General features: G+C 43.6%; 1 protein-coding gene across 1 annotated transcript in view; it reads right to left on the minus strand.

Moving 5' to 3' along the window:
- The window catches only part of LOC145416872 (angiogenic factor with G patch and FHA domains 1-like), a 136380-nt gene that overhangs the window by 35479 nt on the left and 74251 nt on the right, over positions 1-26650 (minus strand). The window contains exons 5-6 of the mRNA XM_080285739.1: positions 21241-21378; positions 10909-11026 (exon numbers count right to left, since the gene is read on the minus strand). Of these exons, the coding sequence (XP_080141865.1) occupies positions 10909-11026; positions 21241-21378 (256 nt within the window). The remainder of the gene's footprint in view (positions 1-10908; positions 11027-21240; positions 21379-26650) is intronic.

Raw genomic sequence — 26650 nt, forward strand, 5'->3', positions numbered from 1 at the left:
ATTTCTAACAGAGCAAAGAACAGACTTAGCATGATTCCGGGCAGAAACGTATAAAAGATGTGATTCAGGGGTGGGTTGGCTCCGGTACCTTTTACTGGCCCTCTCCTTGTTGCAGACAACATTAGAATAAGCGTGATTAAACCAAGACATTCTTGCATTAGTCAGAGGATATGAGAAAGGAAAGTATGCTTCCATGACCGAGAGAATAACCTCCGTAATGTGCAAGGCACACTCAGATGGCTCCCGGCCATGGAAGCAATAATCATTCCAGGGAAAATCAAAGTACTGCCTGAGGCCCTCCCAATCCGCAGCTCCAAAGTGCCACAGATGACGTTTCTTTGGAGGGTCCACAGGCCGTACCGGAGCGATAGGACAGGTTAAGGTGATAAGGTTGTGATCGGAGGAGCCCAACGGAGAGCAAAGAATAACTGTGTAAGCAGAAGGATTAGTAGTAAGGAAGAGGTCAAGTATGTGGGAGCTCTCTCCAAGGCGGTCAGAGATACGGGCAGGGTGCTGTACAAGCTGCTGTGGGTCATTAAGGATAGAAAAAGTGTAGGCTAGTTCACCAGGTGGATCAGTGAAAGGAGAGGAGAGCCAAAGGTGGTGGTGAACATTGAAATCTCCTAGAATGGAGAATTCAGAGAAAGGAGAAATGGACAGCAGAGAAAGGAGAAATGGACAGCAGAGAAAGGAGAAATGGACAGCAGAGAAAGGAGAAATGGACAGAATGTGTTCCATCCTAGAAGTAAGATTGTCAAAGAATTTTTGATAGTCAGTAGAATTAGGAGACAGGTAAACGGCGCAGATATATTTAGTCAGAGAATGACAGGAAAGCCGAAGCCAGAGTGTAAAGAATTCAGAAGAATCGAGTTCAGGAACACAAGAACAAGATAGGTCGTTGCGTACATATATGCAACATCCACCTTTGGCTTTGAAATGAGTATAAAGAAAGTAGGAGGATACAGAAAAGGGTTTGCCGTCAGTTGCCTCGGACAGCTGGGTCTCAGTTAGAAAATGAAGGTGAGGTTTAGAGAAGGAGAGGTGGTGCTCAACAGAGCGAAAGTTAGAGGAAAGGCCGCGAATGTCGTAGAAATGAAGAAGAAGAGAGTCAGACAGTGGTTCCAGGCAGCTCGAGTCATCACCGGGAGAGGGGCGGAAGGTGGGGGCATTTATGGTCCCCTCCCCCCCGGGGACTTCAAGGCCACGTGTAGTGCTGCCATGATTTTGTAATTTTGGGAAAGGAAGTGAAGTGTGTACTGTGCATGTAATTTGGTGCTGATAGTTAGAGAAACTTGTACTGGAGAGCATGCTGGCCTACTCTCTGTGTTACTGAGACACTGTAAAAGTTCAGCAAGGGGGATGGTCGGGACCTAGTCCCGAGGGCTGATGAAACGGGGGCTCCAGCTCTCCCTGTCATCAGCTTTCCATCCACCTTGGGAGTACTGCCCTGTTCGACTGGTGCTGCAGTCTACTCCTCCAGGAATCTGGGTACAGTGTGGAGGGAATGTAAGAATATGTTCTGCAAACAGGTAAAGAGAGTTAGGATGATAAAGAGGGTAGTAGGGGAGTGAAAGATAAAAATGGTAAACTGCTAGTGGAGATGGGATGAAATGTGAGCAAATGGAGAGAACACTTTCACGAACTGTCAAACATAGAGAATGAGAGTGATGCGAGGATAAGTGGGCGGGGCATGGCAGGGGGAAGGAGGGAGGTGAGAAGAGGGGAAGAAATCAGTAGGATGGAAGTAGTAGAAGCAATAAAGAATGTCAAAATGGGGAAAGCCCCAGGAATTGATGAAGTGTATGGTGAAATGCTGAAACATGGAGGAGATACTAGCAGAATGGATATGGAAGATGTGCAGTTTGGTATGGGAGGAAGGTAAAGTCACGGAGGATTAGAAGTCAGGTATAAATATTCCTCTGCACAAAGGAAAAGGGGAAAAAGAAGTGTGTGGTAATCAAAGGGGCATTTGTCTTCTTAGTGTAATAGGAAAAGTATATGGTAGGATACTTACTGACAGAGTTAGGGAAATAACAGAGCAATTAGTTGAAGAAGAACAGGGAGGTTTTAGGAAGGGAAGAGGTTGCGTAGATCAGATATTCATTCTTAGGTCTCTGGTTGAAAAGTTTCTAGAGAAGGGAATGAAGTTGTATGCAGCCTTCATGGATTTGGAGAAAGCTTATGAAAGGGTGGATAGACGAGGAATGTGGAAAATATCAAGAACATATGGAGTAAATGGGAAGTTGTTGAATGCTGTGAAGGGTATGTATGGGGAGGCCAAGGCTGCAGTGCATGTGGATAGTGAATTGCATGAATTTTTCTCTTTGAATGTTGGATTTAAAGAGGGATGGCTCAGGTCTCCATGGCTGTTCAATCTGTATATGGATTGGGTTACAAAAGAGATACAAGGTAGGGCAGTGGATGTTGGAGGGACTATAATGAGGGAGGGCAACATCTGGACTCTCCCTGTACTGCTGTTTGCAGATGATACTATATTGTTAAGTGAAGATGAAGGGGAACTGCAAGGCTTGGTTGAATGAGTTTGGAAGTGCGTGTAAGAAATGGAACCTAAAGGTGAATGTAGAAAAGAGTAAAGTTATGGTCTTCAAGAGAAATGAAGTCAGTGAATGTACAGTGAGGATGAATGAGGAGGAAATGGAAAATGTGAATGCATTTACGTACTTGGGTAGTGTAATGAGTAAGGATAAAGTCTGGAGGGTGAAATGTTTGAAAGGGTACAACATGGAGGAAAGGTTGCTGGTTCCCTGAAAGCAGTTATAATTAACAGGGAAGTAAAAAGGTTGCTGCATGACACTATTGCCATAACAACTCTAATGTATGGAAGTGAAGGTTGGACCTTGTTGGAAGGACACAAGTCAAGAGTGACAGTAGTGGAAATGAGTTACCTGAGAGGGGCATGTGGAGTTACATGGAGAGACAGACTAACAAATGAGGAAGTGAAAGAGCACTGTGGTGTGGATGTGGATGTGATAGAAAGCGTTAGGAGAAATACACTGAGGTGGTCTGGCCATGTGGAGAGGATGGAGAGCAAGTGACTAATGGGGAGAGTGTAAGCGAGTGAGGTGGAGGGAGGGGGAGGCTGAGGATGAGCTGGAGGGATGGAGTGGAGAGGTACAGTGTTTGAGAGTGGGGTGTGTGAGCTGGGAGCAAGGCAGTGCTATGGCAATGGGTAGGGCAACAGGGAGGTGATTTGTTGTGGTCACCCCTTATAGGATTGAGGTGTCTGGCAACAGAGAGACAGATTGACTTTTCACAACACTGATGTCTTAAATCATTTTTATGTACACAGTATAGCTGATTTATTGCATTATCAGAACTTTTTCAGCTTTAAATGAGAGTTTTCAAATCTACTGGAGTTACCCAGAACCTTCAATAACCCTTCAACAACAAGGGTGTTTCCCAAAGTTTAATAAAACTACCTGGTAATGGCAAGAATGAACAAAGATGTCACTGGACTGAAGGTGTTGAGACTGTTTTAACGAAACTCGAACCCTTGTGATCAAAAGTTGCAAGTCATTCCTCTACCACTTACCATCACCTCCCCCTCTTGCCCCTCTGAATCAGACAGATCTTGTTATATGCAATGGATGCGTTCCAATATATTGCAACTTTTTCCATACAACTGATGGTGCTGTTGTTGATACCAAGGCCCAGTCATGCCTGGCCAAGCAAACCCATCATGGGCTGTGCAGTGTTCCATAATGTGCGTGATGTTCTGTGGGGCTATTCTACAAGAGGGGGCATGTTTCATCTGTGATTCCACCCAACCTAAGTCTAGGCTGATAACTGAGGAGGGCTAGATGATGTCCTGAGCTAAGGGTAATAAGCTGAATTTAATCAGCAGCTCTATTAAAGCATACAGCATACCTCTGATGGGTGCATGTCAGAAGGGAGACTTGTAGTATAGTGTTCTGATCCAGGTGCTGTATTGCTTCGCACATGAAATGAGTATTCAACATATTTACCGTCATATAATGCAGACTGGCACATAATGTGCACCCATGATTTTCCAAGGGGTATTTAGGAAGAAGAAGAAGAAAAAATCAATTTACTTTAATAATTATTCTTATTCAACATCCACCATTAAGTTGTGAGGGAAAATAATTTTGCATTAAATTATTTATTTGAATGGAAATACAGTGCACCCCCACACAATGCGAATCACCTACAATGCGAGGTTAACCCAGAAAATGCTTTATTTTCAACGAATGCAAAATCTGGGAACTGAACTTCCCAACATGCAAATCGAATGTATAACTCCAAGGCAAAAATAGACTTCCTGCCATTACTACAAGCGGCGGGCTGAACAATGCGATTCAGTCACAAGAAGGCAGTGGCTAGCAATGAGCCAAATTCAAAATAGCGGGCGGCTGGCCAGCTATCTGCATGCCATCTACCGACTTACCTGGGTAAACAGACATTTCTCCTACATACTGCTGTGAAAACACTTGGTGTACCTCGCATCCTGTGGTCCATTTTAGCATTGTAGCAGTACCCACCTGTTCATCATGGCCTTGGATACCCACTCCCTCTGTTCTTAACAAGCTCAGAAATCACTTAAAGAAATGTAATGTGTTCTATTCGTTGTTTTATTTGTTGGCCCAACTAGACGTACTATTAGACAAAGTATCCTCATTTAGTTTCGTTTCATTTTTAAAGGCTCCAGCATGCTTGCATGCGTTCGCCTTGGTCACCTAATGGCGGCTCTCCATGTTGCACAATCTATTGCAGCCTCCCTGTTCAGTCCCTTAACCCTGAGGTCATGCTTAATGACCATGTCCCATGTCTTTCTCGGTCTACCCCTCATAACCCCACCCCCAATATTAACACTTCTCACCTTCCTCACCTAATTATCATCCCCCATCCTCTCCACATGTCCAAACCATCTCAATCTACCTCTCCTCATCACAACACCAATACACTCCAGTCCTATCCTACCTCTCAACTCTTCCATCGCAAACCCAGCCCCCCCAGACCTTGCACGCAGGGACGCACTGCACATCCACCTAATCATTGTCATTTCTGTACATCTGAGCCTGCGAATATCCTCCTCCTTTACTGCCCAGGTCTCACTACCATACAGCATTACACTCCTAACACATGCTGCATACAAAGACCCCTTAGCACGTAGGGAGAGTCCTCTCAATGTCAGGAGAGGCAGAAGCTCCCTGAACTCCTAACAACCACTTCTCACCCGAGCCACAGAGCTAGCTCCAGCCACACCTCCAGCACACAACATGTCTCCCAAATAACAAAACTCTTCCACACACTCAAGAGATTCACCAGCAAGCTCAATCTTTTCACGCCTGACAATCTCCACCTGCTCTCCCCGACACGCCGTACACATAAAATCAGCATTATCTCGCAGTCTACCTCTGATACCATTACATCTCTTGTGCACCCATTTATCACAAACACCGCACAAGATGGAATTACTTCCCACGCCCTTGTCGCAAACTGCACATGGCCACTCTCCCTCGTCTTTGACAGTGCCGCCACCAACCCTAGATATCATCACTTTTGTTTTATCTGCATTTACCCTTAAGCCCTTGTGCCCCATACCATCTCTCCACTTCCTAAACCTTTCCTCCGCCTCCCTTTTGTTCTCTGCCATCAACACCAGATCATCAGCATACAACATCTCCCACAGGAGTCCATTTCTGAAGTCACGTGACAGGGCTTCAAGTACCATGATAAACAACATGGGACTCAAAACTGACCCCTGATGCACACCAACATTCACGGAAAACTCATCACTCAAATCTCCATTCAGTCTTACCTGGGTGCGAGCACCCACATACATAGCTATAACCACCCTAACCAGCCACTCCTCCAAGCCAAGCTTTCTCATTGCCCACATCACCACCTCGCTAGGGACTCTGTCAAAGGTCTTTTCCAAATCAACAAAAATCAAAATACAGATCCCTTCTCCTACCAATATATTTTTCTTGAAGCTGCTGAACAATGAATATGGCATCAGCGTTCACCCTACCTGGCATAAACCCAAACAGCATCTCATCAATATTCACTCTTTCTCTAATCATACCTTCTAAAACTCTCTCCATTACCTTCATTATCTGATCTAAAAGCTTTATACCTCTATAATTTCCTCTTTCCAGGGCATCACCCTTCCCTTTATACACATTTACAATTACACTCTTCAGACAAATCATCTGGAACAACACACCCATAAATAATCATACTTATCAGGTCAGTGACCAATCTCACCCCCACATCTCCTGAGGCCTTCAACACTTCAGCAGCCAACCCAGACACACCTGCTACCCTCCCCACCCTCACCCTGCCCACTGCCCCACGCCCAGCAGCAGCATCAATCAAAGGCCAAGGGCCAAACACTGGATCTCCTGGCTCCAAACTTCCCCATCCCAGTCAAACTCCCCACCCAACAACCGGCCACAATGCTCTCTCCATGCATCTTTAATATCCTCACTGTTCACCACTACCTTTCCTTCATCATTCTTCACACACTGCTCACCTATAATATCCCGATTATCCATCTTCTTCTGATTTACCACCTTAAATATATTTTTCCTTTCCCCATGATTTAGGTTATCAAGTTAAAGTCTCTGTGACTCAGACTTTGCCCTGTATACCTCTCTTCTAGCCCTACACTTGGCAGCCAAGTATTCCTCCTTGCTACCACTCTTCTTCCATTCCCAGAAAAGCCTTCTTTTCTCCTTAACTGCAGCTTCTACACCCTCATCCCACCACCAAGCTATTTTATGTCTTGGTGGTCCTCTAGTCCAACCGCATGTTATATCAGTAACTCTCAAGAGATTGTTCTTGAGGGCTCTGTACTGTTCATTAACACCTCTGTCTACAGCTCCCTGTTCAGCCACCACTCTCCTCATCTCGCTATAGAAGGCATCCCGTACTACTTGTTTTTTCAGCTTCCATATTTTCCTCCTAGGTACATCAGTCCTCTTTTTCATCACTCGTTCTTTAAGCAGTATATCACAATAGTTTGTGCTGCTGCACACACTCCTTACTTCCTATAACTTTAACATCCCTCACTAACCTCCTATCAGCCCTCCTAACCAGGAAATAATCTATCTGACTGCTATTTCCCCCAGACTCATACATAATTAACCTACTCTCTCTTTTCGTAAAATATGTGTTGCACACAATCATGTCCGTTGCCTCCCCAAACTCAAGTATCCTTTCCCCTTCCGCATTCCTTATACCATATGCACATCCCCCATGTACTCCTTCATAACCTTGTGCTGCTTAACCTACACGACCATTTAAGTTCTCTCCAAAACCACTATCTCATCATCCCGCATACCACCTACTACACATATTAAATCATCCCAAAATCTATCTTTCTCTGCTTCATCCAATCCTGCCTGTGGAGCATATGCCGATATAATTGCAGCTATCTTTCTACCGAATAAAATTTTCACTACCAATATCCTATCACTTATTCTCATAACATTCATAACATATTCCACCCATTTCTCTGCAACCATCACACCAACACCCCTATATCCATCTGTCCCCCCCAGCCAAAACAACTTATAGTAACAGTCCTTCCCAACAATCTTTCTGGCTGATCCACCCCTGTACCGGACGTCCTGCAAACAAGCCACATCCACCCACCTCCTACTGAATGCCTCAATGACTTCCCCCGCTCTTCCCCTCAAACTTCCCACATTCCATGAACTCACCCTCATCCCCCTGGGTGATTTACTGTCCTCAGGCCTGCTTTGAAACTTATTCTTGTATTTTGTCATAGTCAGTATTAATAAAGGGGGATAGACATACCACAGGCCCCACTCACTGCACAGTCCCAGGTCCAGGCAATGGATCTGGAACCCCTAGCCCAACAGCTTACCAGTGGCTGTGGTAGTGGCCTCGGGGCACCCTGCCAGGACAGCTGCATGGACACCCTCCAAGCGCGCCTTGTCACTGCAACTTTCCTGCCATTATACACCCACTGATAGGGCAGTCTCCTGGGGCGCTACTCCCAGGTTCGGGCCCCTTTCCACTGGGCGGAAGTGGCAGCCTGGGAACCACAATGCCCTGTACTCTCTAGCACAGGATCGAGCCCCATCTTGCCCTGGACCCATGATCTATGCCGGCGGAACCCCCGTCATGCCTCCCCCCAGAAGTTCGCCACTAGGTAGAGGGGGCAAAGCTTTCTGGCTGCATGACCTTGCTGGTGCCAACCCCTGTAATGTAGTGGGATACGTTGTGTGAAATGTAAGGTGCATGTGGTGTAGTGCATAAGACAGTTAGAGGAAATGTTTGGGAGAGTATGCTGGTCTATTCTCCATGTTACTGTCACAGTGAAAAGGTCAGCAAAGGGGGATGGTTAGATAACTAGTGAAACAGGAGCTCCAGCTCTCCCTATCACCTGCATTCCCATTCCCCTCGGGAGTACCACCCTGTTCAGCTCGTGCTACAGCCTCCTCCTCTGTTCATTTATAATGTTATTAATGTATTAATGATAATGCACACTCACCTACATTTGCATTACTGAAATATTACTTAATCTAAATATATAAAAGAGCCACATTTTTTGTTTGTTTGCATGTTTGTTTGTCCTTCAATCACACCCAAACCATGGGCCAGAGATCCCTAGACCCATATATATTCTGAATCAGGGTGACCCAACTTTTAGGGTGTCAAAATTCAGATCTGAGTCACCTGAAGTCACTAGAAGAGTGCTTGTCTTTTTGGCCCGGGCAATGTCAGGTACCCCTGCAGCTCAAACTCTGGCATAGAGACTTACATGACCTCCAGTTCAAACACAGGCTATGTGAGGTTGACCTCCGAGGTCACTTGAGGCCACTGGTCGTAGGTCATTTGAGGCCACTGGTAATACACGCTCGAACAGCTGGACACTGCAGCCCAATTTTTGGCATGGAGACTCACATGACCTCCAGTTTGGACATAGGCTATGTGAGGTTGACCTCCGAGGTCATCTGAGGTCACCAGTCGGAGGTCATTGGAGGTCACCGGTAATACACGCTCGAACAACTGGACCCAGATGCCCAATTTTGGGCTGGAAGACTCACATGGCCTCCAGTTAGGACATAAGCTATGTGAGGTTGACCTCCAAGGTCATTTGAGGTCACCAGTAATAGCAAACAAGTCTCCACAAATACTGCGTGTTAGTCTGTGAAAGCTGAAACATAAAGTTCCTGGACCTTTTATATTCCCTTTTCAAAAGCATAAGAGGTACATGGTCTTTCTGGGGTAGAAAGAAAGACTGAACTAGAAGAAAAAGGATTAGAGTGTTTGCCTTTTTGGCCTGGCAATGCTGGGTACCCCTGCTAGTAATTAATAACTGAGTGATCTGCTTCTGACTATTGTTGGCCTTGGCTCTCATGCTTCGTCATTATTTTCACCATTCTGATGAACAGGGCTTTGTGAGTACCAGTCACCTCAACCCATAAGCCTATCCCAAACCCTCGTGGCATAATGCTTAAGGTGCTTTTTTGAAGCAAAATTGTTGTGAAAATAGTGTGCATTATGAGGCTGGAAAAACAGTAGGTGCATTTTCACTGGTAGTGTCTGAGTGTCTGGAGGTGGGGTGCTGCTGAAAAGGGTCTGGTAGTGCTTGTGTGGTGACCATTTTATGTGCCTGGTTGTGTGTGGCTCTGCCATATAATGACAAGAGTGTTGTGTTTCTGCTGGCTGCCATATAGAACTGTGATGTTGTAAAGCAGGACTCTCGCAAATCAATTTTATGCCAAAGAGACAAATGGAACAACAGTAGGCAATTTTCACAAATTTATGGGACACGAAAAAAAAAAAAAAAAAAAAAAAAAAAAAAAAAAATGCAAGTTATATCAAGAACTTACTGTATCGTATTATACAGTAAGTTCTTGGTATAATTTGCCTTTTTTGACATTGGATGAGTTTGGAAGAGTGTGTAAGAAACGGAATTTAAAGGTGAATGCAGGGAAGAGTAAAGTTATGATCTTCGAGAAAAATGAAGTCAGTGAAATGTACAGTGAGGTTGGATGAGGAGGAAATGGAAAATGTGAATGCATTTAAGTACTTGGGTAGTGTGATGTGTAAGGATGGAAGTTTAGAGGGTGAAGTGCTTGAAAGGGTACAACAAGGAAGAAAAGGTTGCTGGTTCTTTGAAAGCAGTGATATGAAACAGGGAAGTGAACATGGAAATGAAAAGTTACTACATGACAGTATTGTTATGCCAACTCTAATGTATGGGAGTTAAGCTTGGACCCTCTTGGAGCGACACAAGTCAAGAGTGAGAGCAGTGGAAATGAGTTATTTGAAAGGAGCATGTGGAGTCACATGGAGAGACAAACTTGGCAAATAAGGAGGTGAAGGAGTGTTGTGGTGTGGATGTGAATGTGATAGGAAGCATTAGGAGAAATACACTGAGGTGGTTTGGCCATGTGGAGTGGATGGAGAGCAAAAGACTGACAAGGAGAGTATATGTGAGTGAGGTGGAGGGGGGGGGGGAAGGGAGAGGGAGGCCAAGGATGAGATGGAGGGATGGAGTGGAGAGGTATGTGAGAGAGGGGGGTGTGAGCTGGGAGCAGGGCAGTGAAATGGTGGGGCACAGGGCGACACGGAGGCAATCTGTTTGCGGCCACCCCTTCCGGGATTAGGGCGTCTGGCGATAGACCGATTGACAGACTTACTATTTATTGCATAACACCTGGTTTTTGTTGCTGTAGTAACCCTGGTTTCACCTAGATGTGAATCCAGTGGACTGCAGGTTGAAGTTGGCTTTTCTTGCAATGCATCACAGTCCTTTAGGTGGATAGGGATGGAACTAAGGGACATTTATATAACTGGGCAGCAAAGTCTCCTAGTCATTTCAATGCCACTGCATGAAGGCATCCCTCTCCAGCACTATGTCACCTGACAATATAAATGACTGACCTACAGGTTGGTTTGAGAGGACAACCCCTGGCTCACACCCGTTGCATGTCAAGTGGCCCCGATGAACATGGCACTCCATCTCGATTCCACCAAACCTTAGCTTGAACCCATGCCCAATCTGCAAAAGTGAATACAAGTTATTATCATCTAGGGCCTGTTTATCACAATAGTTTGTCCACCCAATTAAGGTACAGATTTTCATCCTTTTGCAGCATATTTCCAATAATGGCAGAAAAAGATGATACTGTCCTATGGTTCCAAATCCTTTTCAAAACACTTCCTCATGACTAGCACTATACCAATGTTAAGCTCTTCACTACAGTTACAGTTTTTATTATAATATTACGACCTTCACTATCATCATCACTGTTGTTGCTGCCCGATCTGTCTGGCTGGGCAAACCCATCAACCAAGGGAACATATGTTCCCTTACAGTAGAGAGTGCCTCATCACAATGAGGTGCAAGGAAGAGTATGGAGGTTTGGTTCCAGGATGGACACCATATTTGTATCTCTCCACCCAGTTAACAGGGGAACCAGTGAAAGTTCCATAAGACCCCATTATTTAGCTTTATGGTTACCACACAGCATTGTAAATGGTTTCCTGGGTTATAAGAAACCATTAAGCTTGTCACTCAGTGTAGGGTCACATAGTGGGAAGGGGAGTAATAAAAGGTGAAATGAGTAGAGGGCATACACAGAAAATGAATAACAAAGGTGAAGGAAGAAGTAGCTAGCACTACATCATGTGAGCAGATGATGGTCACTACCAACTCCAATCCCAGTTTGCTCCAAAAAAACAGCAGCATAAAGACTTGGGGTTAAGCTACTCAATCCTTACACTGAACTACCTTCGGACAAGTATATTAAGTTTTCAACAGACTTTTCAAACTGGACAGGTCAGATACAGTCCTTATCAATACTCTTATTTTTTCATGATTTTATACTATCTACTCCCTGATGGACTGAAAAGGCTAATCACTTGTTACAGTTCAGCAGGGATAAGGGACTGAACAGGGAGGCTGCCAGAGATCAAGCAGCGTAGGTGACCAAGGTTGACGCATGCAAGCATGTTGGAGCCTCTATAAAGGATATGATACAATTTCTGTACATCTGCGCCTGAGAATATCCCCTTCCTTTACTGTCCAGGTCTCATTACCATACAGCAAGGAGGGAGAGCCCTCTACATGTAAGGAGATGCATGAGCTCCCAGAACTTCCTCCAACCACTCCTTATCCTAGCACATAACATGTCTCCCAAATAACAAAACTCATCAACACACTCAAGAGACTCTCCAACAACATCAATTCTTTAACACCTCTCTATCTCTAAGCATGCTCTCCCTGACACACCCCTCACATGAAATAAGCATAATTTCACAGCCTTCCTCTAATACCACTACATCTTTTATGCACCCACTATCACACACACTGCACAAGATGGAGTTACTTCCCACACCCTTGTGGCAAACTGCACATGGCCACACTCCCTCTGCTTTGACAGTAAAACCTCACTACAACAGACTTCAACAGACCGGAATTCGCTTTTATTGGCGTCGAGGAGCCAGCCAGACAAAATTCTTACACAGTATATCGGGAAAACTCTGATAAAGCTAGAAGCTGTCCAGACTGCCTGACTTTAGTCCGGAATGATCATTTTGTCCACACGGTTTGTGTGTTCATGCACTGCTTGGTGGCAGGCTGGTGGCGTCACTACTGCCTACCTGCGCTCTGCATCAGTTTGATCCACATCATTTCCATGGAAGTTCCTGATAGATTGCTCGAGGGTGATAAGTGATAAGTCAAATATGCAGACAAAGTGAACATCTTTAGTCTGTAAGATTGTAAATAATAAAGTACAGAAATTGTACGGTACAGTATTTGAAAATGTTTAAGTTGTAACAATGAAGTATTTTCTAAATGATAAAAAATTACAAAAGTTGTCTACATTAATTTTAATATAAATTCAAGACACCAAGCATTAATCACACAGTACATGGATGCACTGTACAAGCTACATCTCCAGTTCCTGTCCATTATTCAGCTCCTGCCAGTGAAGACAATCAGGAGGATGATTCACTGTTCCTTGATGATGACCCTGAAGATAATGGGTATTGATTTTGAATGATTTGCTCTGAAGGATCCTTCAGCAGGTGCTGAATGATGATAAACATTTGGCAAGGTGGGGGAGGACTCGGGTGAGCCAAGTGAGTCAGAATGGTTATGTAAGAAAATATATATACTTTGTTACAACTTCTAAGTTTCATTGCATACAAGCCTTGCTTAACTCCTTAACCGCGGGGTGTCACTTTCGTGACGCTTGGGAGCAAGGGATCATACCGCGGGGCGTCACTTTTGTGATTCTGTGTTATTTTGAATTCGCCCGGGCTTTCAAGTGGTGGCTTGCATCATCTATCAGTACTGCCAATGTCCAACACTAGTCAGCACTCCTAATCTCATCTGTACTCCCATCCAGTGTTGACAATTTAGCCATTTCTCCCCATTCTTGACTCCCCTCCCTACCTCCCCTCCATTACCCTATCCTCTCGCCTGCCCGGCCATGCTACGCTAAGTAAATCTTCCCTGGAATTTTTCACTGATTTCATCCATTGAAATAAGCCCTATGCCCTATTCTTATACCAAATGATATATACAAGAAAGAAATAAGGTAAGTGAGAGTGCCATACACCTAGAATTGGCTAATTATCACCTGACAACACCTCACGTGCACTCGTTCGCTAATTTTCGCTGTTTATTTCCCCTTGAAATATGCCGTATAATCTATTTTCGTAATAAAAATACTGTATATATAAGAAAGGAAGAGAGAAGCCTAAGTGATATTTACATTCACCTGGAACTACCTAATTATTGCAGGCCACCACACTGTATTCTACGCTAAGTAAATCTTCCCTGGAATTTTCCACTGATTTCATCCATTGAAATAAGCCCTATGCCCTATTCTTATACCAAATAATATACAGTATACAAGAAAGAAATAAGGTAAGTGAGAGTGCCATACACCTAGAATTGGCTAATTATCACCTGACAACACGTCACGTGCACTCATTCGCTAATTTTCGCCATTTATTTTCCCTTGAAATATGCCGTATAATCTACTTTCGTAATAAATATACATATAAGGAGGGAAGGGAGAAGCCTAAGTGATATTTACATTCACCTGGAACTACCTAATTTATTATGTATTGTCTTGGTTTCCTGCCAATCATTTCATTGCTATACAGTAATCCCTCTAATATCCGGACGCCCAATAACCGAACCTTATCGTCCTGGGATCAAACATTCCCAAAATGGTCCGAAAATCCAAAAAAATTGGAAAAAAAATCGATTTTTTGCCGTCCGTAATTTGAACTTGCCGCGCGCGCCGCGTGAGAGCATTGTTTTGGTTCGTCATTCCTCCGACGTCCGATAGAGCGCCGCTGCATCCTCCCCACTTCCCGCCTGTCTCTCACCGCGACAAGACCTACGCTCTTCGTCATGGCTGCCCACGTGCTCGCTTTTGTGGTGGTGCCGTACTTGCTGCAAGGCCTCCTGCTGCTCTCTGCCCTACTCTTAGTGTGTGTGATGATGGCCCCGCCTCCTGAGAAAAGGAAGAGAGTGGTGTTGACTCTGGAGAAGAAACGGGAGATATTGGAGAAGGTTGATGCGGGTTGGTCTTCCTCTCGCATTCTCCGCGAGTTCAACCTGGCCCGGTCGACTTTGTTTGATATCAAGCGTTCCCGAGACAAGCTCATGCAGTACACGGCTGACTTCTCGTCGAGAAGCAAACGCAACGTGGAGAGGAAGGTTATGTTTACTCCCAAGTATGCAGAGATCGACCGCTCCACGTTGATTTGGTATCGACAGCAACGTGCAGCTGGTGTGATGGTACGTGGAACGGAGCTGAAGGCTGCTGCTGAGAAGTTTGCAAGGCTTCACGACGCCCTAGACTTCAAGGCATCCGAGGGTTGGCTCTTCGCGTTCAAGTTGCGACATGGCCTTACTAACCGTAAAGCACATGGCGAAGCATTGGACGCTAACGAGGATGGAGTGGACGAGTTTCGGCACAAGGTGAAAGGCTTGATCGACAGGGAGGGCCTCACTCTCGGTCAAGTCTATAACGCTGACGAAACTGGCCTATTCTATCGCTCGGTGCCAACGAACACTCTCGCCGATGAGACGGAGAAGCGTGTACCTGGCAGCAAGCTTTCTAAGGAACGGATATCTGCTTTGTGTTGTGCCAATGCTAACGGCATGCACCGGCTTAAGCCCGTTATTGTTGGCCGTGCAAAGCAGCCTCGGTGCCTTCGTGGGGTGATGGATGTCCTTCCTGTCGTATGGTACCATTCTTTGAAAGCATGGTTCACAGCTGTGATTTTCAAAGACTGGTTTCACCATCACTTCGTCAAGGAGGTCATACATTACCAGACGAAGACACTGGGAATTCCTCGCGACCAGGTAAAGGCTCTCCTTCTCCTCGACAATGCACCTGCCCACCCGTGCGACAAGGACTTGGTTGCTGAGAATGGCCGTATTAGGTGCATGTTTCTGCCACCTAATACGACTGCTCTCATTCAACCAATGGACCAAGGAGTGATCGTGGCAACAAAGCGCCTGTACCGTCGGAAGTTCCTGGACGAGGTGATGGTGGTTCTCGAGGACGAGGACGAGCGCAGGGAAGGACGTGACACTCGAGGCAAGCGGACTTTGGAAAACCTTCGCCGCTACAACATCAAGTCTGCGCTGTACAACTGGGCTAGTGCATGGAAGGAAGTCCCTGTGAAAACTCTTGAAAATGGTTGGTCTCGTCTGCTTCTCGGAACAGATGTGGAGTACGATTTCCTAGGGTTTGACGTGGATGACTTCCATGCACGGCTACGTACGCACGGCGACGATGTTGATGTGGACGATGTTCGTGAGTGGTTGGACGATGACGAGGGCGATCCTGGGTATCAGACGTTGTCTGATATCGAGATCGCGTCTTCGGTTGCTGGTGTCAGTCCCGAACTTGAAGATTCCGACGACGAAGGCGATGATGATGCAGACTCCGCCCAGCAGGACACTACTCCAGCCATCCCCAAGCTGAGCGCACTCCGGGAACATCTAGAGTTCGTCCTAGACTACCTGGAACACCCGGACTGCGACAGGGAGATGGGGCCCTTGGGACTCGTGGAGGAAGTGCGTGCTTTCCGGCAGCGCATCATCAATCGCCAGAATCGTCGGTCCTTGCGTCAGTTAACGATTGACAGTTTTTTCAGGCCCGTGACCCCGCTGTGCCAAGCCCTGGTTCCACTCCGTTGCCTCCCCAAGACAGGCCCTCATGCTCCGAGCCACAGCCCAGCACATCAGCTACAGTGGAGTCACCGCTCGACGTGAGTTTGCGGCTGTCTTCAGAGTCTTCTGTAGTCGGTACGCCATCACCACTACCCACCGATGCACCCCTTGGACGCCTGCCAGTGATACTCTCGGGCTCTGACAGTGAATAAACAGCAAGAACTTCTCCACTAGACCACACGGGAATTTTGAGTGTTGTGCAGTGAAAAACGGTGTGTTGTGTTAAGGTTTTCAAGTTGGGAGAAAAGACTAAGTAGAAAAGAAATTTAACGTAACTAACCTTCTTTGTTTTGGCTTTGGAAACTTAAAAAACTTGGGAAAAGTTAATGTGCAACACTTAAATTTAATGGAACATTATTTGGACTAAAGTGAACACTGTGAAAAGAACGGACTTCTGTGTGTTAGTGACTAAGTTCAGTGCAAGACTTCAGGAAGAGTGTAGTGCAAGTGCTTCAGGAAATCGTTCTTACTGTCAGAGTCCGAGAGGAGGCGGTTATTCATCGAGGTGGCCAGGGACTTGCTGTAAGTAGCCAAAATGTTTCATGTTGTACTATTTTCCATACTATATTTACCAGAATGTTTCATATTGTATTTTTTCCCATACTATACTTACCAGAAAGTGTCATACTGTACTTCTTTCCATACTAAACTTACCTCATGCATGTGCAGTAGGAATGTGTTTTTCAGAGTTCGGTTAGGTTCGGTTAGGTTAGGTTCGGTTAGAGTCCATAAGTACCAGAATGTTTATTAATGTATGAACATACTTCTAAACCCACATTTTATGTGTCTATTACATTTATTTCAGTCATTTATGTGCCTTATTGGTGTGATTTGGGTGTTAAATAGGTGCTATGCATGTCCGGAGGGAGTTGTATAGGTGTTTCTCTGTGTTAGGGTCCGTAAGTACAAGTCCATAAGCTGGGGCCCAATATCCGGACAAAACCAATATCCGAACCTACCGATGGCTCTATTGATCCGGATATTGGAGTGATTACTGTATATTAGCAGGTCTCACAAGGCTGAAGTTGGTAGTATTGCACTCACCCTAGCCAGGCGGCAGGAGGCCACCACTATCAGTTCACTGTCGTCTTTCAAGGTGAGAAGTACGTTTGATTCGCTCCTGCTAACTTCCCCCCGCTTTTTAGCCCCATGCAAAGGGCCCTGTGACCTTTACCCCCTACTAAACCTCGTGTGGAAAGACGTAAAGGGCTGACAATTGATAAAGAGTGACTACAATCTTTCTATTGAGTAAAACAGTGCAAGTGGAATTGTAAATAATGTGTAAACAGCAATTTTTTTTTTTAATGTGAGGAAGAAGGAAGCAAAGGCAATGAGCCCGCAATACTGTTCCCTCCAAGAGAAAAACAAAATACAAGAGAGAGCCAAATTCAAGATCCATTTATTTCGAGATGCCTGGACACACTGTGTTTGAAAGACTGGAGATCATAGGAAGCAGGAAATACAGACAGAGGGAGACAGTTCCAGAGCTGACCTGTTGCATAAATGAAGGACTGGGAGTAACGGTTGACTCTTGCATTAGAGAGTTGGACAGAAAAGGGGTGAGAGTTTGCTGCTAGACGGGTGCTATGCGCCCGTTGTAGAAGTGGAGGAATGCATGCAGACAGTTCAGAGGAACAGTGACCATTGAAGTAGCGATAGAAAAGAGTTTCCAGTAATTTATACACTTCCTGTATCTCCACTTTTATATCTTTTATCACCGGAACATTTCTAATCACTCCCTCCCCTTCCACAAGCTCCTTTTCTTTAGTGAAAACTGACTGGAAACGTTTGTTCATTATTTCTGCTTGCATTGCGCATCCTTAATAATGTAATAATGTAATAATGTTTGTTTGCAAGAATATCATGCTCACTATAATACTAAGTCATATACAGTAATCCCTCCACTATCCGATGTAACAGAGCCAAAGGCATGTCCAGAAAGTGGGCTCCTGCCTCCTGGACTGATACTTATGGACCCTAACCCAGCCTAACTCAGAAAACCACCTACATAACTCTCTACCAGACATGCATAGCACCTATTTAAGACCCTATTCACACAAATAAGGGAGAGAAAGTATGAAGTAAATGAAATGGAACCAGAGAATGAGGAATTAGAAGTGAGTATGGAAAATATTTAGCAGTATACATGGTACTTACAACACGTCCATGGCCATTCGTTACAAAGGTTAACCCGCCTCCTCTAAGGCTCTGGCAATGGTGAAAATGCTCTTGATGCATGTACAGTAATCCAGTGTTATGCTGCACTTAATCCTTTGCACTGTAAGTTATAACTGTTTAACACAGCACATTCTGTTCTTGATTGCACAACGCCAGTTTCAACTGCCAGTTTACACTCCGTACTTAATCTTTGCACTCTGAATTCTAATTTCATAACACTGCACAGCACTGTAAATTCCCATGTGGTCTAGTGGCGAGGTATTGCAGTTTATTCACTGTTTATTCACAAACACGAGCACATGCAGCATCCATTGAATGAACGTCTAGTCAGGACAGTAGTTAGGTGGTAACTGTGGAGGGATGGGAGAAGGAAGCAGTGAGCGTAAACACAGCTGTTCAGCACTGTGCGCCAATTTCAGAGTACAGTTGAAAAAAGTATTTTTTTTTTTTTTGGGGGGGGGGCAAAGGCCTGGGCCCAAAATGTCCGGTAAGTGGGGAGTCCGGATAGTACAGGGATTACTGTATATATGTGATAACAATTAAAGAAGGTTGGAAAATGGTAATAATCTTTGTGGAAAAGTATAATGGAAGTTGAAGAACAGAATGTAATACTGTGTGCTCGAAAGAATATCAAGCTCGGCATGTAAATATGAGATAACATTGAGTTCACTATAATAGTAAGGCCTGTCTATATTGTGACAACAGTTTTAAAGGTTGAAAATTGGTATAATCTTTGTGGAAAACAATACTCGAAGTTAAAAATAAAAATGTAATACTGTGTGCTTGTGGGAATATCACACTCACTATAATAGTAGGCATGTCAATAGGTGATAATATTACTCTCACTATAAAAGTAAGGCCTGTCAGAATGTGGTAACTGTTACAGAAAGTTGAAAATGGTATAATGATTGTACAAAAGTATAATGTAAGCTGAGAAATAGAATGTAGGTTGAAACAACAGTCTCAGGCACTTAACTGTGTAAGAAATTGGCGATTTTCAGGTGTTCTGATAATGAATCTACACTTATATCACCTAGATTTATGTTTGAAAACCAATATACAGTATTCTTGTAGTACATGTAAATTTTGACCAAATAAATGTATATTTATGTATCCTGGGTGGTTTCAATTAGTTACCCCACCACAGAAAACGCGGCAGCTGCATCGCGCCTCCACAGAGTATGAGCCCCAGGTGCGCGGAGTCTTACCTGTCCTGACCACTTATAAGCATAGGTAGGCACTTTTTGGTGATTTTCCATTGTTTCTCACCAAAAGTGAAGGTTTGAGGAAGAAAAAAAAAAATCGAAAATCTGTCGGGTTTTGGGGGGTGGGTTTGGTAACAAATTGGTTGGTACAGGGCAGGCTAAAGGAAGATGCCCCTTCCTGCAGCATGGTTAAGAAGTGGGCTGTTGAATTTAAATGAGGCAGAGAAAACTTGGAAGATGACCCTCGTCCAGGAAGACCTGTCACTGTCACTACACAGGAAACCACTGACAAAATTCATGACATGGTGTTGGCGAATGATGAATAACAGAGCTTTACATTGCCACAGCGTTGGGCATCTCCTCGCAATGCGCTCATGCAGTTATCCATAATGACCTCTAAATGACCAAGATTTCGGTTCGCTGGGTCCCGAAGCTCCTTGGACCTGATAGCAAGCGGAGTCAGCACAACATGTCAAAGGACAATCTTGCTATTTTTTGTGCAGATCCCGAGAAATTTCTCCTGCAATTCATGACCATGGATGAGACTTGGGTGCACCACTTCCAACCAGAGATGAAAGAACAGTCAAAACAGTGGAAACATGCAACATCTCCGACTCCCAAGAAGGCTAGGTTGTTGATGTCTGCAGGGAAGATGATGGCCTCCTTTTTTGGGATGCAGGAGGAGTGATGCTTGTCGATTATCTGGAAATGGGTCACACTGTTACTGGGATCTACTATGCTGGTCTCTTGAGGCAGCTATGAGGGAATTAAGAACAATCAGCACAGGAAGCTGATAAGACGGGTGTTCTTCCACCTGGACAACACCACGGCTCACAAGTCCGTGGATGCCATTCCTGTCGAATGCCTGCCGTATTTACCTGATTTGGTGCCCTCAGACTACTACCTGTTCCCCAAGATGAAAAAGGGGGTCAGTGGTCGCCATTTTGCCACTGATAATGGTGTTATTGATGTTGTAGATCACTTCTTGCAGGCCCAAAATACTAACTTCAACAAAGAAGAGATCCATATGATCCATGACCACTGGACTAAGTGTGTACAGTATGTCTGCAAGGAGACTATGTTGAAAAATGACCGTGCTGTCTACAATGAAATTAAATCATTGTACCTTAGGCCACAAACATATCAATCACTCCTTGTGTCTCTCTGTTCTGTTTCTACATATCATTCATTCCTCTACTTCCCATCAAGTCATTATATGTTTTCTTCTCTGTCACACTCGTTTCACCTTTTCATTCCACCATGCTGTTCCTTGCAGGTACATAACTCCCATCTTGAATGACACTCTCACCCTTTTTCTGTCAAACTTTACAATACAGTACATGAGTTAATCAGCACTCTCAGTCTTTCATTTATGCAACTGGTCAACTCTTGAACTATTTTCCCCCAATATTTTCCAATGCCTGTGACCTCCAGTCTTTCAGACATAATATGCCCATGCATCTCGAAATGGATGTTTGATTTGGCTTTTTCGATTTTCCTTGGACATGACATATGCAGGCTATCTGCCATGGGTTCTTTTTTTTTTGCTGCATAATAATGTGTAAATTGAAAGTTGGAGCAGTTGCGTTTGAGTAACAGACTGTATACATTATAAAATACCTCAACTGGCTGGCTGGGCTGTTGTGCTTCACTGAGGCGTGATCCATTGACATACGTCCCTGTGGTGCTGCCAATGTCTCTCACATAGTAGTGGTGGTCATCAGGCCCATCAGAGCTGTAAGTGATCTCTGCATGAACCTGCCAATAGGAGACAAAACACATCAATAATAACAGTACTTATAATATAATGATTACTGTATTTTTGTATCATCATTTCACAATGACCGTCACTACAAAAAAGACCCAAATAATAATAACAATGATAATAATAATAATAATAACAATAATAATAATGATAATAATAATAATAATAATAATAATAACAATAATGATAATGATAATAATAACAACTAAAATTCTGAAACTGCTGAAGCAACATCCAGAGCTCTACATTCCACATCCATCCATCCATTGCCAGACGCCTCAATCCCGTTTGGGGTGGCCACAAACAAATCGCCTCCAAGTCGCCCTGTCCCCCGCCATTTCACTGCCCTGCTCCCAACTCACACCCCCCTCTCTCATATACCTCTCCACCCCATCTCTCCATCTCATCCTCGGCCTCCCCCTCCCTCTTTCCCCCTCCACCTCACTCACATACACTCCCTTCGTCAGTCTTTCACCCTCCATCCTCTCCACATGGCCAAACCACCTCAGTGTGTTCCTCATAACGCTTCCTATCACATCCACATCAACACCACAATGCTCCTTTATATCCTCATTCGTCAGCCTGTCTTTCCATGTGACTCCACAGGCTCCTCTTAAATAACTCATTTCCACGGCTCTCACTCTTGACTTGCGTCCTTCCAACAATGTCCAAGCTTCACTTCCATTTTTTTAGAGTTGGTATCACAATACTGTCATGTAGTAACTTTTTCACTTCCATGCTCACTTCCCCGTTTCTTATCACTGCTTTCAAAGAACCAGCAACCTTTCTTCCCTGCTGTACCCTTTCAAGCACTTCACCCTCCAAACCTCCATCCTTACTCATCACACTACCCAAATACTTAAACGTACTCACATTTTCCAATTCCTCACCATCCAACCTCGCTGTACATTCACTGACTTCACCTCTCTCAAAGACCATCACTTTACTCTTCCCTACATTCACCTTTAGATTCCGTTTCTTACACACTCTCCCAAACTCATCCACCAAGCCTTGCAGCTCCCCTTCGTCTTCACTCAACAACACAGTATCATCTGCAAACAACAGTACAGGGAGTCTCTCACCAGGGCCACTCCAACATCCACTACCCTACCTTGTACCTCTTTTATTACCTCATCCATGTACAGATTGAACAACCATGGAGACATGACACACACACACGAACAGCCAGCGAGAGAGGTCGTCCCAGGCATCGCTCCTAACCTTGAGTAGTTTCAGGAATTTTGTCTGTCCTGTCTCCTAGGGTCTTTCTTTAAATTTAAAATAATGAAAGTTGGTAGACTACCAAAAATGTAAAGATTTGTTGGCAATAGTATACATGAATGTTTGTGGGTTATTCGGTAACAGCTGTTTAGGTACTTTACCGGTACGTTAAAGATGGCCGAAAATGTAAACAATGAGGGAATGGAATTTCAAGGATTTGATGCTAATACTAATGTCATGGACCTGGTGAAAACATTAATTATGAGGATTAGTGAACTCGAAAAAAAAGTAGAGAATCTAGTGATAAAGGATGTGTCAGGAAATACGGAAACCACCATACAGAGTCTAATATAGTCCAACGAAACAGCCAATGAAGAGATTAAGAATTTGAAGAGGGAAAATGTTGAACTGAGGAGGAAACTTGAAGAGAGTACTAATAAAACGGAGAAGGTGAGTAATGTACTAGAAGAACACAAGGCAAAGTGGGCACACGTAGAAGAAGAACAGAAAGAAGTGGTCAGCTTAAGAGAGATCATCCAGGAAGAAAGGGAAATGAACAAGAAAGAAAAGGAAGAAAATGTAGTGAAAATACTGAAGAAAAAAGAGAAAATAGTGAGAGAAACTGTAGAAAGGAACAGATGTGTGGTAGTATTTGGAAACAGGGAAGAGGAAGAAAAGGTTAGGTTCGCAAGACTCGAGAGAGACACGAACATGGTGAGAGGAATATTAGGCAAGATTGACCCCGAAGGAGACAAGTGGGTAAAAGAAATTGAGGAAGTAAGGAGGATAGGGCCTTATAAGAAAGGGGAAACAAGACCAATGAGAGTCAAGTTTACATCAGAAAGTGTAATAAATGAGATACTTAAAGTGACCTGGAAATTAAGCAAAGAGGCGGGGATGGAAAATATTATAATAAGAAAAGATCTGAATGAAGAAGAAAGAGAAGTTTTAAAATCATTAAAGGAAGAAGTAAAGGAAAAAAATGATAAGAGGACAGAGGAAGAACGTAATACTTTTTTTTGGAGAGTATTGGATATGAAAGTAAGGAAATGGTATTTAAGGAAATAGAAGTGAAGGAAACTAGGGGGATGGTTGTGAAAGATCAGAAGTTGAGGAAGTGGTACGGACAGAGAGTAGGAGAGAAGAGGGTATTAATAATGTCAAAAATAATTTGAAGGTGATATATACTAATGTTGATGGTTTCATATCGACAAGGATCGAAATTAATGATTTCTTGAGAGAACATGAACCTGATGTCATGTGCTTTGTAGAGACCAAATTAAGAGAAGATATTGATGTTCATTTGGGAGATGGTAAATACAAACTGTGGAGAAAAGACAGAAAAGAAAAAAAGGGAGGAGGAGTGATGATAGCAGTGAAGAACAACATAAATGTAGATACTGTGGAAATGGGAGAAGGCAGGGCTGAAGTGATATATATGGAATTAGAAACTGGAGAGAATGTTAAGAGAGATATGGCGGTAGTTTATGTTCCCCCAAAGACGAGAGCATGGAAGGATGACGAATACCATGAGATGTTGTCAGATATGGCTAGCTACTTGCAAAAAATAATTGAGAAAAGCAATAATATAATTTTGGTGGGTGACTTTAATTGTAAAGAGGTGAACTGGGAGGAATGGTACTCGGGAGGTGGCGAGGATTCGTGGGGTACTATGTTATTAAATATAATAATGAATAATGTGATGACGCAGTGGGTCAAAGAAGAGACACGGTTTCGAGGTGAGGACACACCAGCAAGGTTAGATTTACTGTTCACCAAAGAACCCGATGTAATAGAATCATTGGAATATCTCTGTCCTTTGGGAAAAAGTGATCACCTGGTCATTGAGTTCCAGATGTTAATAGGAAACGTCGAGCCAAGAGACGAGCTTCATAGACAGGGAAGATACAACTTTGGCAAAGAAAATTTTACAGGATTGAGAAACTTTTTTGAAAATGCGGATTGGAGAAAATTCAGAGAAACAAGAGAGATACAGAGGAAGTGGGATATCTTTCTAGACCTCTATAATTTGGGAGTGGAAAAATTTGTACCAAGAGTAAGAGGGAAAGAAAACAGGAAAAAGGAGTGGTTTAATAGAAGGTGTATGATAGCCAAAAAAAAGAGAGATAAGGCGTGGAACAATTGGAGAAAGAGAGGTAACGACAGAACAAAGGAAGAATATAAAAGAACAAGAAACGAATACACAAGAATACGTAGGGAAGAAGAAAGGAATTTTGAAAAAGGTATAACTGACAAATGCAAGGATGAACCCAAACTGTTTTATAGATTTGTTAATGGCAAACTGAAACAAAAGGAAGGAATCACCAAGCTGAAAGTAGATGGAGAGGTCTTTAAGGATGTGGCAATGCAAGCAGAAATAATGAACAAACGTTTCCAGTCAGTTTTCACTAAAGAAAAGGAGCTTGTGGAAGGGGAGGGAGTGATTAGAAATGTTCCGGTGATGAAAGATATAAAAGTGGAGGTGCAGGAAGTGTATAAATTACTGGAAACTCAAGATGTAAGGAAAGCCCCAGGACCTGATGGAATTTCTAATTGGGTACTGAAGGAATGCAGAGAACAAATGGCAAATAAAATTCACAGCTTAATTGTATGCTCACTGGAAGAGGGGAAAGTGCCAAAAGAATGGAAGAGGGCAAATGTGGTACCAATTTACAAGGGAGGAAACAGGGAAGAACCCCTGAATTATAGACCAGTGTCTCTAACCAGCATGGTCGCAAAATTGTGTGAGAGAATCCTGAAAGACAGATGGATAAAATATCTGGAAGAGATGAATATTTTGGCTGAATGTCAGTTTGGATTCAGAAGTGGAAGGTCATGTGTTTCAAACTTGTTGAGCTTTTACTCAAGAGCGATTGATGTGGTACAGGAGAGAGATGGTTGGGTGGATTGTGTGTACTTAGACTTAGAGAAGGCCTTTGACAAGGTACCTCATAAGAGACTAATGTGGAAACTAGAATATATAGGAGGACTAAAGGGGAAACTTCTGGAATGGATGAGAGAATGGATGAGAGACTTTTTGAGAGACAGACAAATGAGGACAGTAATAAAGGAAAAGATGTCTGGATGGAGGGAAGTAACAAGTGGAGTCCCTCAAGGCTCAGTGTTGGCGCCAGTAATGTTCCTGATTTACGTAAATGATATGGTAGATGGAGTGAACAGTTATGCGAGTCTGTTTGCTGATGATGTAAAGATCTTGAGGAAGATAGACCTTGAGGAGGATTGTAAAATACTGCAGGAGGATTTGGATAGGATACACAATTGGAGCCGGACGTGGGAAATGAAATTTAATGTAAAGAAATGTAAAATATTGGAAATGGGTAAAAGTACCAGGAGACCATCACTGAATTATTTTTTGGGTAATGAATTAATCACAAAAAGGAGAGAAGAGAAAGATTTGGGAGTGCTGGTCCAAGATAGTTTGTCACCAGAAAAGCACATTAACAAGATAGTTGGAGAGACTTATAAGCTCTTGACTAACATAAGAGTAGCATTTCATTATATGGATGAGGAAATGATGAAAAAATTGATAGTGGCCATGATCCGTCCCAGGTTAGAATATGCAGCGGTAGTGTGGTCCCCACACAAAAAGAAAGATATAAACAAGATTGAGAGAATACAAAGAACAGCAACCAAGATGGTCCCCAGTCTGACAGACCTGTCATACAGAGAGAGGCTGGAAAAACTGGATTTGCCTTCGTTAGAGGAAAGGAGAAAGAGGGGAGACATGATTGCGGTGTTCAGGACCATGGTGGGAGTAGATAAAATTGACAAAGAAGATCTGTTTGTATGGGATAAGAGAGCAACAAGAGGACATGGAATGAAATTGAAAAAGTCAAGCTGCTTGAAGGATATCAAGAAATATACCTTTCCTTACAGAAGTATAGACTTATGGAATAGCCTGGACAAAGAGATCGTCCAGTCTAAAAACTTAAACGAGTTTAAAGTTAAATTCGACTTATTGAGAAACAGCGACGGAAACCCACGAGCATAGTACATTCCGTGTATATCACAATTAGGTATATT

The sequence above is a fragment of the Coenobita brevimanus genome, chromosome 108, assembly GCF_032717465.1.
Source record: "Coenobita brevimanus isolate Jiangsu-jjx chromosome 108, ASM3271746v2, whole genome shotgun sequence".
Classification (NCBI taxonomy): domain Eukaryota; kingdom Metazoa; phylum Arthropoda; class Malacostraca; order Decapoda; family Coenobitidae; genus Coenobita; species Coenobita brevimanus.